Source organism: Vanessa tameamea, chromosome 3 (assembly GCF_037043105.1).
Source record: "Vanessa tameamea isolate UH-Manoa-2023 chromosome 3, ilVanTame1 primary haplotype, whole genome shotgun sequence".
NCBI lineage: Eukaryota > Metazoa > Arthropoda > Insecta > Lepidoptera > Nymphalidae > Vanessa > Vanessa tameamea.
Window position 1 is genome coordinate 12,724,363 of NC_087311.1, and position 13,794 is coordinate 12,738,156.

The following is a 13,794-nucleotide window of genomic DNA, read 5'->3' on the forward strand; positions in this document are numbered from 1 at the left end:
ATATGGGCGCATTACTCGCGGACGTGTCGGCTCGGCTTAATCTAGCCCTGAGTGCGTCACCGCCTGTCGCTGTCACACCCTCGCCCTCTAATCTTTGAAAACTCCTCACTACACTCCCGATACCTTACACTTTGTAGTTTTATTGTTGTTGTTGAGATAAGGACTCGGCTGTTGTATTAACATATGTTTACATTTTCGTGGACTATGGATTTGAATATCGTTACGATGGAGATAGAAGAAGTAGGCAGTTCCAATAGCCATCATTAATTACAAGTAACAAATAAAAAAAATATTTTTAAATTCAACTGAAATATAACGCTTAAAGTATACAAATTTCGCCTATAACCAATTAGGAACAAGCCATTATCACTATCAAGTAATTTGCAAAACTATGAACAACACGAAGTCACTATCAAAGTTGCTGAATATCTAAAGACATTACACGCGTCGGATCGGTATATCAATAAGAAGTTATGGAGCCGTTAGACGGTGCATTATTGCAACGCTGAGAGGACTTTACCTTGTCATAGAGACAAGTGAGCAGTAATTTCGCGTAGCTCGAACGATGCGGTGAGTTGTTGGAAACAGTTTGCCTACAAAGCCAGCACTGGCGGCACCGCTGCAGGCGCGTTCGTGAGTTAAGACATTCAAAACCGCTCAATATCCTGGGAGTATGAAAGTTTCGTCGGCGCACGGCTTCACGTGGTCCGGGGGGGCGGCAGGCGAGGGGTTCGCCGGGAGGGCTAAACTATGCGAAGAATGCGCAATTAGTGAGCGAGCGAGCGTGTAAGGGGCCCGGCCGCGCCGCTAGGCGGCGAACGCAGTAAGAAAATATAAAGAAGGCCCGCCCCTTCTCCCGCGCCCCTCGTTTAGCGCCCCGCCCGAAGGCATAACTCCCGATTGTCTCCCGAGAAATCCTCCTTAGACCGTCGAAACTCAACCCTTCTGCGAGGATTCGCCTTGCATATCTTCTGTTTGGGTCAGCGTGAAATTCTGACCCGACGCTTCTATCATGGCTCGTAATGTTTCTTTTATTGAAAACGACCCTCTTTTTAACGTTTAACATTTACAATTCCTTTAGCTAAATGAAAAACTTTAACGCTATTACATATTGACGGTAAACTTTGATGTACGTATAGCTTAAACATTCTTCTACAAAACATTGAACACGTTAAGTCGTTTTACCATATCAACGATATCACCGTAGATTTTTTTTAGTTCACCATTTTTTAAGATGAACTTATCAATTGCAATGTGTTTAGTAGCACAAACATTGCATACCTTACACTTATTACCATAATATAAAATTAGAGCTGTAATATATTAATTTATTTATAGTTTGAAGTGTATTTACACTTGAAATAAACTTGGTGTGAAAATGATGAAATTTAGAAAAAAAAATGTAAAGCAATAAATTCTACTAAACCAATGTAGGAAATAACAATTAAAAAATTAATTGCTTAAATAAATTATAATTAATTTCCTACAAATTAGCAAGTTTTATTAATAGTGATTTATACTACAGTCAAAATCTGCTATAACGACATTGAAGGGACTACTCATATTTAGTCGTAAAAACCGATAGTCGTAACAACAGGTGATGCTTATTTTTTTATGAAGTGTTATTATTGAATGTGTGGGTCATAGGTATTAACAGGCAAAATATATTAATGTATGAAATTAAATTATATTTCGTTTATTTCAATCAAAACGTATGCATATTAAGAAAGAACAATGTCATTTTCCTGTATGCATAAAATCTGTAATTTTAGTTTGTTTGGAACACTTCTGTCTTGTATGCACATTTTGTAAATCACTTTTGAGTTTAAACAGCGCATCGTTATAATTTCCCTGCATGTGAAACTGTTCATTAAAAAGAACAATCTTGCGTAATACACTAACAGCATTGAGACCATCATTCAAAGTCGCCACTGTAAATTGTTCATCAGTTCGTCATTTTCTTCTTGAACTTCTCGTACAATATCATATTCCGTAGCCGGTGCACAAATCGCAATAGACCTATCTACATCAATTCACTCGTCTGCTTCAGTAGTAATTGTTTACAATACGGCTCAGCTGGTTGTTCTACAGATATAATTCTCCAAAATCAATAGCCAAATGTGGTCGTTTAATGCGGTATTTCGTAGTAAGCAATGTCGTACAAAGCAATATTTTTAATAAGACAGTTATATAGCATTCAGCCGGGATCTTTGATTTTGGTCAATATAACCGATATGTTGTTCTAAACGATGTCGTCATAAACGGTTTTAACTGTATTTACTTTCAATTCCGACGCTTGTCGAACAATTCTTTAAAATTATATCACGTTTAAAAGTCTAGAGTAATCATCTTATCTTATATAATCCTCCGTTAATTTTGATTAGCACAGCGTTTTAAAGAACCCTGACACAAGAAAAGATAAGTTGTCTTCATAACATTGCAAGGATGAATGATTTCGCAGACTCGCTTGCTCTTCTGGGGGTTGTCTTGGCTGGTTGATCGGGGCACCATGGGCTTTGAAGATGTCCTTAATTCTGCTAGTATTGACGGATGCTTTCATCACCGATATGCCTTAGCCAGATTTTGTAAGAGATGTCTAGCTATTTTCATCTCTACCTTAAACCGCGGCTACGATTTACTAGTTAGGTAAAAAATAAAATACTGAAACGTTTTACTGTGTCTTAGAAACTGGATCGCAGATCATCAGACATTTATAGGTCATTTTCATTTCACCCGTCCCATCAGACTTCGTATGAGAAAAATTCTTACAAACACCTATTTACCACCCTTTAAGATGAAATTTTCCATAATTTCTTAGTGTATGCCGTTATTGAATAAACTTGTTCTAAATCTCTGTTTTTAGACTCAATAATTTTAGTATTACGTTGATAGGCACTCGGGACAAACCTTTTATAAACAGATATTTAACGATAACAAATCGTTTTCCACTTCGAAATTCATTAGTTGTTTCATCTCACAAGCTATATGGCTATGTGATTAACCTTTCAGAAACCGTGTGTTTCGTAAACTTCCCGAGTTATAGTTGCTTCAATCAAAATGTAGTCAGGGAGAAAGTTATCAGCCAGAATCAGGAAATTGATCCTTACGTGGTCGCTGTTGGTAAATCTACAACCGTTACCATACTAAAGTCACAAATTAAAGTTATACGTATATTACCTTAATAGCTCAAGTAGTATCCCTGACCTAGTGATGTGAAAGTTGTTAATTTGACCCTGACTGACAGAAACACACTTTACTAATGACAAAAATAGTCCTATTTTTATTATTAATTTTGTGAAAATGCGTTGATATATGTTTTTCTTTAAACGAAATAGAAAAAACTTTTTTATAAGAAATATTTACACTGAATACACTGAAATATTTTTGACTTGAAAAAATATGAAAAATAATGAACAAAAAGTTTATTATTAATTTACTTTAAGCATGAATATACAGTAATTGCATTTTTTTTAATTTGATAACACAAAGTTGCAAGTAGTACACCCTGTATTCTACCTCGGTGAAGCATTCTAGCATTTTTAGTTTATTTTACTTTTTAACTTTACATTTTCTTATAACGCTGGAGAATATAAACTGCCGAAAACGCACTTATATCATAAATCAGGACGGTAGCAAACTGGTTTGATAACATTTTGGTAGATATTCTATTTATTGCTAAAGATTATGTGCTATATACTACACTACCCTTAGAAGCAATAATCCTTCAAGATACGACCCTAAGAAGTAATAACCATAAACGTCATCTTATACGACAAACTTATATGAATGTGTAATTCAAATTTGGGTTTGAAACCGCGTGACACGAGGAGCTAGATATAAATCTTCTTACAGTAAGTATACTCGTTCAAGTGACTGAAACACTGATATAAATGTTTCTTTAAGTTTTAAGTTTATGGAGTGTTAAATCTACTTAATAAACCAAAGTCAAGCTTAAAGCGTAACGCGTCAGATACTTGTTAAGTTATCTAATTTGAAATCAAAATTCCGCGCACTACCATTTCTGTGCTGATATTATTACAAAATAATTAAACGCCATGTAATTGTTGTTTAGCCGAGAAAGTCAATTCGATATGGAATTTAAACGAAGATCGCGGGATCAAATAACAGGCGATAGTGACTTTTCACTTACATCCTAAGTGCATATAATTAATTATTCTCATACTCGGCTGTGAGAGGAAATATCGTGAAGAACCGTATATGACTCGATCAAAAATTCTACCACGTGTTAGTGAAAAACCCTGAAAAACCACGTGCTGTAAGCTAATTTTTAAGAGAATACTTTTACCCAGAAACGTAACATGCTGTCTATTATTATAATCAAACAGACATCTAAGTTAACTAGTTGCTTATTAATATCTAGTCTAAAGGTAATCTCGTTTTTCCTGTAAATAATTGTACCCATATCGATTTAGTATAATCTAGTACTGAGGATGTGTTTCGCTAGCGCTCGCAGCGAAAACAATCGGAAGGTCATAGCCGTTACGTTAATGTATTTCTGATGGATCTTCGATAGCATCCAGCTTGTTGTATAAATTATCTGTCTTAAAAAATAAATATGTATAATATGTTCAGGATTCCCCGCCGTTTAATATAGCTGTAATTTAAATATAGAATCAGTACAGCATCAACAACGTATCCATTCAATTATGTACTAAATCTTATAAGGTTTTTGAATGATCTTGTTACGGATTCAATTGAATGTAAAGCAACTATAGGTTCGAAATTTAGATTGAGTGTATCAAAAAGAACCGGCAAGAAACTCTGTAGTTTCTCGAATGAAATGTATATACGATAATATTTCTACGTACAGTACATATAAACCAACGAATACTCTGAAAACTCAAAACTTTTTAATCGTCTATATTATTTATATATTTTTTATTCTTGTATTGTGTAATATCTTATCTATTGCTGATTTTTAACGTAATATTTGAATTTATTAATAGGAAACGTTGAAGATATCTGTGGAATTTTACTATAGAAACGAATACCTTGCCCCAGGAAGGATGTATTAACTTTGCAGAGTCGGAAACTTGGTGTATAAAATGAAACATGCTCTCTCGAAATCTAAATGACATATTGAATTGTATTTCTTAGTTTCTTTACCTTTTTTAAAGAGATTAATTAAAGTTTGTTATTTATTCATATATCATGTAACTGAGATTATATTAAATACAAAAACACATACCTACATAATAAAATAGGATTTAATTTTGAGTCTTACTCGAAGTATTGTGACAATTTTTTTTAGTCTGAAAGTCATTTCCGATTAAGATTATATATTCAACTTTACATATTAGCCGGGCAAATGTTGAAGGGATTATTAATAAACTAAGAAGTAATATTTCAGTGTTTTACAGGACTTGCAATTGATATAATAAAGTAACGCTGCAGATGAATTAAAAAAGCAATCCATATTCATATATGGCAACAGTCGGCTGCACGCACAATTTCATCCGCGTGGAGTGCGTAAGAGCGTGGCGCGTCGCTGGCACCGGACCAAATTAGCCAACTAACTAACTAATAAATAATCATCTCTTGTTTTTCTATTCGTCGCCGAATAGACGCGTTTCTACTTGATCCTCTGCAACACTATTTATAGAGATGCACACGACGTTTCGGGTGAAAGCACTCTTAACGTGGGATTCGCGGCGCGGATGTCGCGTCGTAGACCGAGGATGTTCCGACGCGACGAATAACATACGACGTGTTTATTTTTCACGCCCATCGTGTTAAAAGCAGCTGTTGTAGCCCCAACTAATTATAACCTAATACCCGCCGTGAAAACTTTATGAAACCGTGCCATAATTTCAGAGCAATTTCAAGAATGTTTTCACTTAGCAGACTTCTAAAGTTTGTTTGCCAACTTACTACAATTGCCTTTCACTTTAATTTTGAACAAAGTTACGATGGACTTAAGGTGTATTCAAGTATGTTATATTATATAATTTTATTGATTATTTATTTGATACTGTTACGCTTTATAAATTTCAGTCGAAATTTTAAAAAACAAAAATGTTATTTGGTTCTATCGAACGTGTTCCATCATCTATAAAATTTGACAGACGATCTACATGAAAATTAATAGATATACGCACGCACGCCTCAACGAGCAGGCAAGGGGTTAATTAAATTCGCACCAGCCGTCTCTCGTCGCCATCGCATTCCCCGAATTCAATGAGATTTCAATTTACTTTGGTCTGCCCCAGTCTTGTTCTACACCAGCCTCAAATTAATACACCATTGTTCAATTTAAACTCGCATTAGTCGATAGAAAATTTACTAACGAAACATTTGAATTAATTAATTTACTGCAAAATAATTGTAGCGTTTCAAATATTTCAATATAACTGATCTGTTAATAAAATATATTTCATTACCGCTGCCGATCCACCCCGCATTCCGAACCGACTGCAGTTTCAATAATTGAAAATAGCTATTCAAAATATTTTGAAAATTGTTTCATAACGAGATCGGCATCGAGGTTGTGCCGGCATTGCATTGTGGAGCGCGTTTTGATTTGACTATTTGGAATATTTCGCGGGTTATGACAATTGGCGCTCTTTCTGAACAACTGTTATTCGTAAATTAAATTTTATAAAAAATGTACCGTTTTTTTAACAATTATGGTTTGTCCAATCAACAATATTATATGTTATTTATTTATTAACAATGTTGGCTTTTATCTTTACAGGACGAAATGAACTTATAGCAAGATATATAAAACTTAGGACGGGGAAGACGCGCACAAGGAAACAGGTCTCATCACACATACAGGTGCTAGCTAGGCGGAAACTCCGCGAAATTCAGGCCAAACTCAAAGTGGTAAGTACATTTCTATTCGCCTTTCTCTTACAATGCAAACGGATAAAATTTTAATTAAAACAGGAGCTGATCTTTCCGAGAATCTAAAATACAACACTGTATGAAATAAAGCAAAGTCACTCGTGTTTCTACCTAACTTCTGCTATCCTGTTACATGACAATATAATTCTAAAACTACTCATACGTACACGGAGTTGAAAACTAATAACAATGTTTGATCTCTATAAAAAAAAACACACACACACACACTGACGTTTGCAATAATATGTTGTTGTGAAAATAAATTAATAAAATAATTCCATATTTTAAACGAAGTTGTCTATTATTTAGTAATCCGTTGATCGAAACGTACCGATTTAAGAGGTGATAAACAATCTAGGACGGTGGTGTGATGAAAGAGAAGGCGATGCAGTCTATGAGCACGCTGTCTAGCGCACAGATAGTGGCGGGATTGCCGCACCCGGCGTACCATCACACGGTACATTTTGCAAGGCATGCCTTTGTGTTACTTCACACAAAAAACGCCTTTATTGTGTTGCTTCTAGCAAGGCATGGCCGCATGCACGCCACGGAGATACATCAATATAACAATTGGCTTTTAATTTAACTCTTGCCGACTGTTTATTTGTGGCTTCTGGTCTTTTACTGAACGGATTTCTCGATTTCTATTGAGATAAACGATTTTATCGGATATATACTTTATGTTACTGATTCGTAAACTTGTTATATATATAAAAAAGTTATTTTTAAACTATTTCGTAATGATTTAGTTTGTGTTGCTTAGAAATATGCTAATGAAACTTAATCATAGACTAAGCTCGTAATTAATTTAGTGTACTTACGTGAATTTAATGTTTGTAAATTATTCACAAAATAACTGATTTTATCATCTTAACTCACAATCATGAACATTTTAACTAAACATACGATGAAACTAATAACTCTTAAGTATTTTAGAAGATTGTGTGAACGCTGAGGTTCGAGATATATGAAACGCTTCGAAGTGAACAGTGTGTAAACAATTTGCTGAATCTAACAAATTGGGCTATTATTTCTTTAACGCTTTATTGCGATCATTTCATTGTAATAACTTTTTTATTTTTTTATTTCAGCAATTTTGGCAGCCGGGCTTACAAGCGGGGACGTCACAAGAGTTAGTATGATTATATATTTATTATGATACAAATTTTTATCTTTATTTTTTTAATTGTGTAAACACTGAGAAAACCGTTGAAACACATAAATACTAAACAGTAAATCTACTCGGTAGAATCGACTTTCCGAACCGGTGGTAGCTTTACATTTAGTACTGTAACATGACGATTCAAAAGTGCTTTTATGAGCCTACTTGATTAAATAATATTTTGATTTTGATTAGTGGATACTGGTCGACCAACAAATCAACCCGATATGAATTGAGTGATGATTTTTGAATAGGAATTAGTTAAGAAATGTACCTTATATCCCATTCCGTACTATTAAACTCGTATTGGAAATTTTATTAGAATTCGTCCAGTTAATGACGTGACTCCTTTATAAACATATAAACATTTGCTCTTATAGTATTAGTAAAGTAACAGCCCGCTGAACTGAACGCTCGCTTTTGGGCAAAGGCGTTCTCTTTTTGAAAAGAAGTTTTGTAGCTTATTCCAAAACGCTTTTATGTGATATTTACACACGTAGCAGAATTTCATGAGATATATTATGTAGTTTTCCTCGCGATATTTAACTTGATTGACAAACACAATTAAATATAAACAAATGAATCTCATAAAGTCCTGCTTATCCGGACTCAGTGTCGGAATCTTTACTGCCACTGGATCATATTAAGTGAATATTATTCTTTTTAATTGATCCTGCATATAAGTTATAGTAAACCTTATTGTTTGACAAAATGGCCTGATCTTTCAATATTAATTTCGAATAGGTTTTCTCTCACCATATTTTATATCGTAACCACTCCGTCCTAATACGTTAATGAATACCCGATAATACATCATATTAACATCTATTTCGTATATAAGGTCCAGGGGCCAGGTGTAACCACAGTTCCGAAACTTTTCAATCGAAAATTGTCACCAATAAATATTTGACGTGAATAATTTAATATGCGAACTTCATAAACATTTGGGCCACGATTATGCAGACTAGAATTGATCGTTACTTCTCTTCATGGAGATGTGTTTCAATCGACTCTCTACTCTTTTTTATTTCGATTTATTGATGTACCCGTCATATCTCCAGTGTGAAGCCGTTCCCCAGCGCCGGCTACAAGGGCGTCCCCGGCGTGGGCGGCGTGGGCGTGCCGGGCGGCGCGGACGTGGCGCCGCCGCCGCCGTGGGAGGGCCGCGCCATCGCCACGCACAAGCTGCGCCTCGTCGAGTTCTCGGCCTTCGTGGAGCACCCGCGGGACCCCGACACGGTACACACATTTTTTAGACACGGGTGACCCATGCTCGGCTGAGGGTTGAGAGGCCACCGCCACGTTCTAATCTAAAGAGTGTCCATGATAATGCAAGAAGAAGAAGGTGATATGTCCCTTGAGCCTGCAATGGCATTGTCTCACTCGCCATTTAAATCATATCCTTTACGTTGGCGGGAGAATAACTGATGAAAAGGCTGGTTCCACCAGTTATTAGTTCAATAGCTACGCACCACCCTCATCAATGTAGTCCGATGCTTTTAGTGACTCCTTGGGTACCCTCAGTCAGCTGCCGTGGAAACCTTTATAAAGGCCAGTTGCTGCCTGAATGGTCACGACGTTTCCTTATTCTATCTTCGATCTGCTACCACGACACCCTCTCGTTGAGAGGTTCCGTTCATAGAATGAAACGATAAAAGACCTCTTAAACTCTTTAACTGTATAAGGTTTTGTCGTTACCCCAAGAGTGTGTTTAAAGAAATGATGGTAGAGATTAAAATGAATCCACAAATTAGCAATTCATCCATCAAATGTTAAGTGGTCACAACAGCAAATGTACATCAGCGCTGTAAGAAATATTAGCCAGCCCCCCCCATGACCACCGCGTGCGTGTTGCAGTACCCGCCCAGCGCGACGCCGGCGCAGCACCTGTTCGTGCACATCGGCGGCTCCGTCACGTACGCCGACCCGCTGCTGGAGGTGGGTACCGAGTACCGGTTACGTTCATTACGAGCAAACCCAGCACAACATTCTTTTTTTTGGTTTTATTTTTTTAATGTGGAACCCCAATTCTTTTTTTGAACATTGAAAATAAATTACTTTTCAAAATATTAGCCATCTATCATGAATGTGTCGTAATCGTCGTAATCTCGTTAAAATATGTTCAGCCGTTATGAACATAACCCGGAATAAACAGACAGACTAATGGACTGCAATAAAAAAAACTGAGCATCATGTAAAAATTGATAGGCATATATAAATTTTATATTATATCTTTATGCTCGCAAGTATTACGAGACCGACTCAAAGACGCACTGATAGATATTTCACATATAAATATATAATACTTACTTACTGCGCGGCTTCCCGTTTTAGGGGTTGTTTGTCACGTGTTAGGCAAAAACAAGTCCTTGAAGTTCAAGTTAGCTTCATTGAAATTCAGTGAAAGAGCGACAGACAGACAGACAGAGTAACTTTCACATTTATAATATTCATATAAATTGAATTTGTTTGTATAAAATTGTAAAACATTCAAAAATCCCAAATATGAAATTAATTATTTATTTCCAGTCAGTCGATGTACAGCAGATAAACGACAAGTTCCCGGAGAAGAAAGGCGGTTTAAAAGAACTGTATGAGAAGGGACCTCGAAACGCGTTCTTCTTAGTGAAGTTTTGGGCAGACCTTAATACTAATAATTTAGACGACCCTGGGGCCTTCTATGGAGTTACGAGTGTGTAAGTAACACCAAATTAACCACACGCTTAAGGGCGGTAACAATCGCCCATAGACGTTGTCACAGTAAGGAATGTTAATCATTCTCCACGTTGTCTATGCGTCGCAAATCATAAGTTGTTAATTCATTTGTCTCTAAAATACACTACTCACTCTTCGAACCGAAACACAACGCTACCCAGTATTGCTATATGCAATACTGGAATCTGGTGCAGATACTGAAATGCCTCGGTTTTATTTATTGAGTTTCTTACCGGTTCTTCTCGATAGAATCTACATTCCGAACCGGTGTTAGCTTTACTTTAAATACTTTGTTAAATGACGATTCAAAAGTGCTCGTAAAAGCCTACTTGAATAAAGTATATTTTGATTTGATTTGATTTCAGGTACCAAGTCACATTGTTGTATATATTTTTGATCATGAAAAGTATATTATATATGATTTTTCATTTATCAGTACTTTTTTGTATCCAACTTCAAGTTACTGTACTCATATGTAAGTACATATTCCAGTTACGAGAGCAACGAGAACATGACAATAACGTGCAGCACGAAGGTGTGCTCGTTCGGGAAGCAGGTCGTGGAGAAGGTGGAGACGGAGTACGCTCGCTTCGAGGGGGGGCGCTTCGTGTACCGCATACAGAGGTCGCCCATGTGCGAGTACATGGTCAACTTCATACACAAGCTGAAGCACCTCCCGGAGAAGTACATGATGAACAGCGTGCTGGAGAACTTCACCATATTACAGGTACCATAGTCTATTCTGTTGCATACTTCTGAGGTCTATTGGATCTCGTAATGCCCTTTTAGTTTAGTTTATTATACGGATACTAGAATATGGGGTAGCATCCATCCAGGGTAGTTAGTAAGTATTTCATATTAGCAGCAGTTGAGTTATGAAGTTATCAGTAGTACACTGCCGACCCTCGCACTTCGCTGCTCTCTCCAACTGGGGTGGTGAGACTGGAACTATGTCTCGTATTTAGTTACCTACTGTAGGTGAATGTTGGCGCTATTTAACTGCCGATTTAATCTTGTAGATAAACTTTAGATAATAAAGAAAATTATAATACAATTAACGGTTTCCATTATTAGTTGGCAACTGTTCTTTGCTCTGAGTCATGGTCCCAAAACATCGTCGAATATCCCTCGACAACGTAACATAAATTAAATCTTATAATGACATTTTATTATTTTCCGGCATTTTCATAATAAATATTGAATCAATTTTATTTGACATTTTAAAACGTATGGAAGCAATTTTTTTTTCGGTAACAAATATTGTGCAACTAACCTCGGACAAGGCGAATCCACCATGTAACATTGAAACGATTTCATCACCAGAATGATTTCATCAATACGTAGATCCAGTCTCGATTTGAATATATTTGATGAAAGTGTCCTCGCTAACCCTGTATAACGTGGTCAACCACCAGCAACTGACGAATGTGAACGTTCCAGGTGGTGTCGAACCGAGACACCCAGGAGACGCTGCTGTGCGCCGCCTTCGTGTTCGAGGTGTCCAACAGCGAGCACGGCGCGCAGCACCACATCTACCGCCTCGTCAAAGACTGAACCAGGAGCGCCCAGCCGTCAGCCAGGGGAACCGCGACCCGACGTGCTGACCCTTTCCTCTTTGAGTTTCCTAAAAGTATATTAGTCCGTGACGTCACGCGCGTCCGAATACACAGTCTGTAATACCTTTGATTTTCTGAGTACTTCTAACTTTTCGACCTGATTTTTAATCTGTTGCCTTGTCACCCTCCACGTGACACTACAGTTGTAGTTTCTTTCGAGCGGTTCTGTCCGTCGGGTCGTGTGGGGCAGTCGGCAGTCGGTGGTATCCGAGTGGACCTAACGTACGGAACGTCAGTACCGACTCGTAGGTCTTTGCAATATGAGAAGTGTCAATGTCGCCGGACAATCGGACAATGTTATTAAGTTAAAGAAATCGTTATACATATTATAGTGATGCGAATCAGCAAAAATGTGATCTGAAAATTACGCTACAAGTATTTTTGTAAATGAAAATTTATGTATAGCTCAATTTTTAATATCTATCATAGAGTTCTAATACTTTATAACCGGAGTCTGAGGGAGATTATCGTTTTTAAATTTTAACTCTATATTTATATATTTTTTAACATTTTCGGTTGTAAAATGTTTTTCGTCCAATACTTTCACGGAATATCAGTATCTATTACCTAAATGCGTGTAAAAATAACATTATAAGAAAAAAAATATAGATTTGAATACACACAGTGCCTCTATAATTATGTTACATTAACATAAATGAGCAAATTTGGTTCTTTCATTGTGAAATTGAATCTAAATGTATTAAGGATCGGACACACCTCCGTGACCGAGTAAAGCGAGTGCGAAATCAATCAGACAAGTGTTACGATTCAAGTTTCAGTCGGTAGTAAAGCTCTGCAAGTCTCTTTTGAGTGAGCCAGTGTATATTGTACTCGCACAAAATATTTTCACCCGTAGTTGAACGTTAAAAGTATAAAAGATCGTTTCTTACTTCTTATTGCATTGTATAATAAAGAGGAAGCTTACATTTATCAAAAGATGGTCCATTTCTTGTTTTCCTTTTCATAATAATTAAAAGAAAAAACTGTTTCCATTATGCAGTTCCACGTTTGGAATACTAATTCCTTAACGCCTATCAATGTTGTTGTTCTTATGTCCATTTATTATCAAAACCATTGTCACTGCTGGACAATGAACTAAAATCAGTATTACAAAAGGCTCACGTTCGCTTGGCTCGCATTCTCTTCGCTCGGTGACTCGGATGTATGCGATCCCTAAATGTAGGGTACTAATAATGAAAGGACCAAAGTCTTAGTGTAGGATACAGTGAATACTTCGTTATAAGATATAGAATTGTTAAGAAGCCTAGTGAAGTTTTCTTTCTGAGTACATTTTGTACATTTGCTTTTTATCGTAAATTCGTTCGAAAACGTTGCTTGTAATATTATATTAAAACGTTATTTTCGTTTTGTCTTATTCTATTGTACATATGTTCTAATAGCAGCTACGTTTAGTTTATATTTTAGTGAGTAAAC

The 13,794-nt window shown here is 36.5% G+C and overlaps 1 protein-coding gene across 5 annotated transcripts in view; it reads left to right on the plus strand.

Annotated features, from left to right (window-relative positions):
• LOC113397154 (transcriptional enhancer factor TEF-1) overlaps positions 1 to 13,264 on the plus strand; it is a 73,157-nt gene extending 59,893 nt beyond the window's left edge. Inside the window, exons 4-11 of one of the 5 annotated variants that reach the window (XM_064217502.1) lie at positions 6,716 to 6,846; positions 7,226 to 7,324; positions 7,959 to 7,999; positions 9,091 to 9,268; positions 9,887 to 9,967; positions 10,559 to 10,725; positions 11,237 to 11,471; positions 12,185 to 13,264. In XM_064217502.1, coding sequence (XP_064073572.1) covers positions 6,716 to 6,846; positions 7,226 to 7,324; positions 7,959 to 7,999; positions 9,091 to 9,268; positions 9,887 to 9,967; positions 10,559 to 10,725; positions 11,237 to 11,471; positions 12,185 to 12,298 — 1,046 coding nt within the window. In that variant the 3' untranslated portion in view covers positions 12,299 to 13,264. The remainder of the gene's footprint in view (positions 1 to 6,715; positions 6,847 to 7,225; positions 7,325 to 7,958; positions 8,000 to 9,090; positions 9,269 to 9,886; positions 9,968 to 10,558; positions 10,726 to 11,236; positions 11,472 to 12,184) is intronic. The other 4 variants (XM_064217489.1, XM_064217493.1, XM_064217499.1 and 1 more) reach the window with 4 other exon arrangements.
• The last annotated feature ends 530 nt before the right edge of the window (positions 13,265 to 13,794 follow it).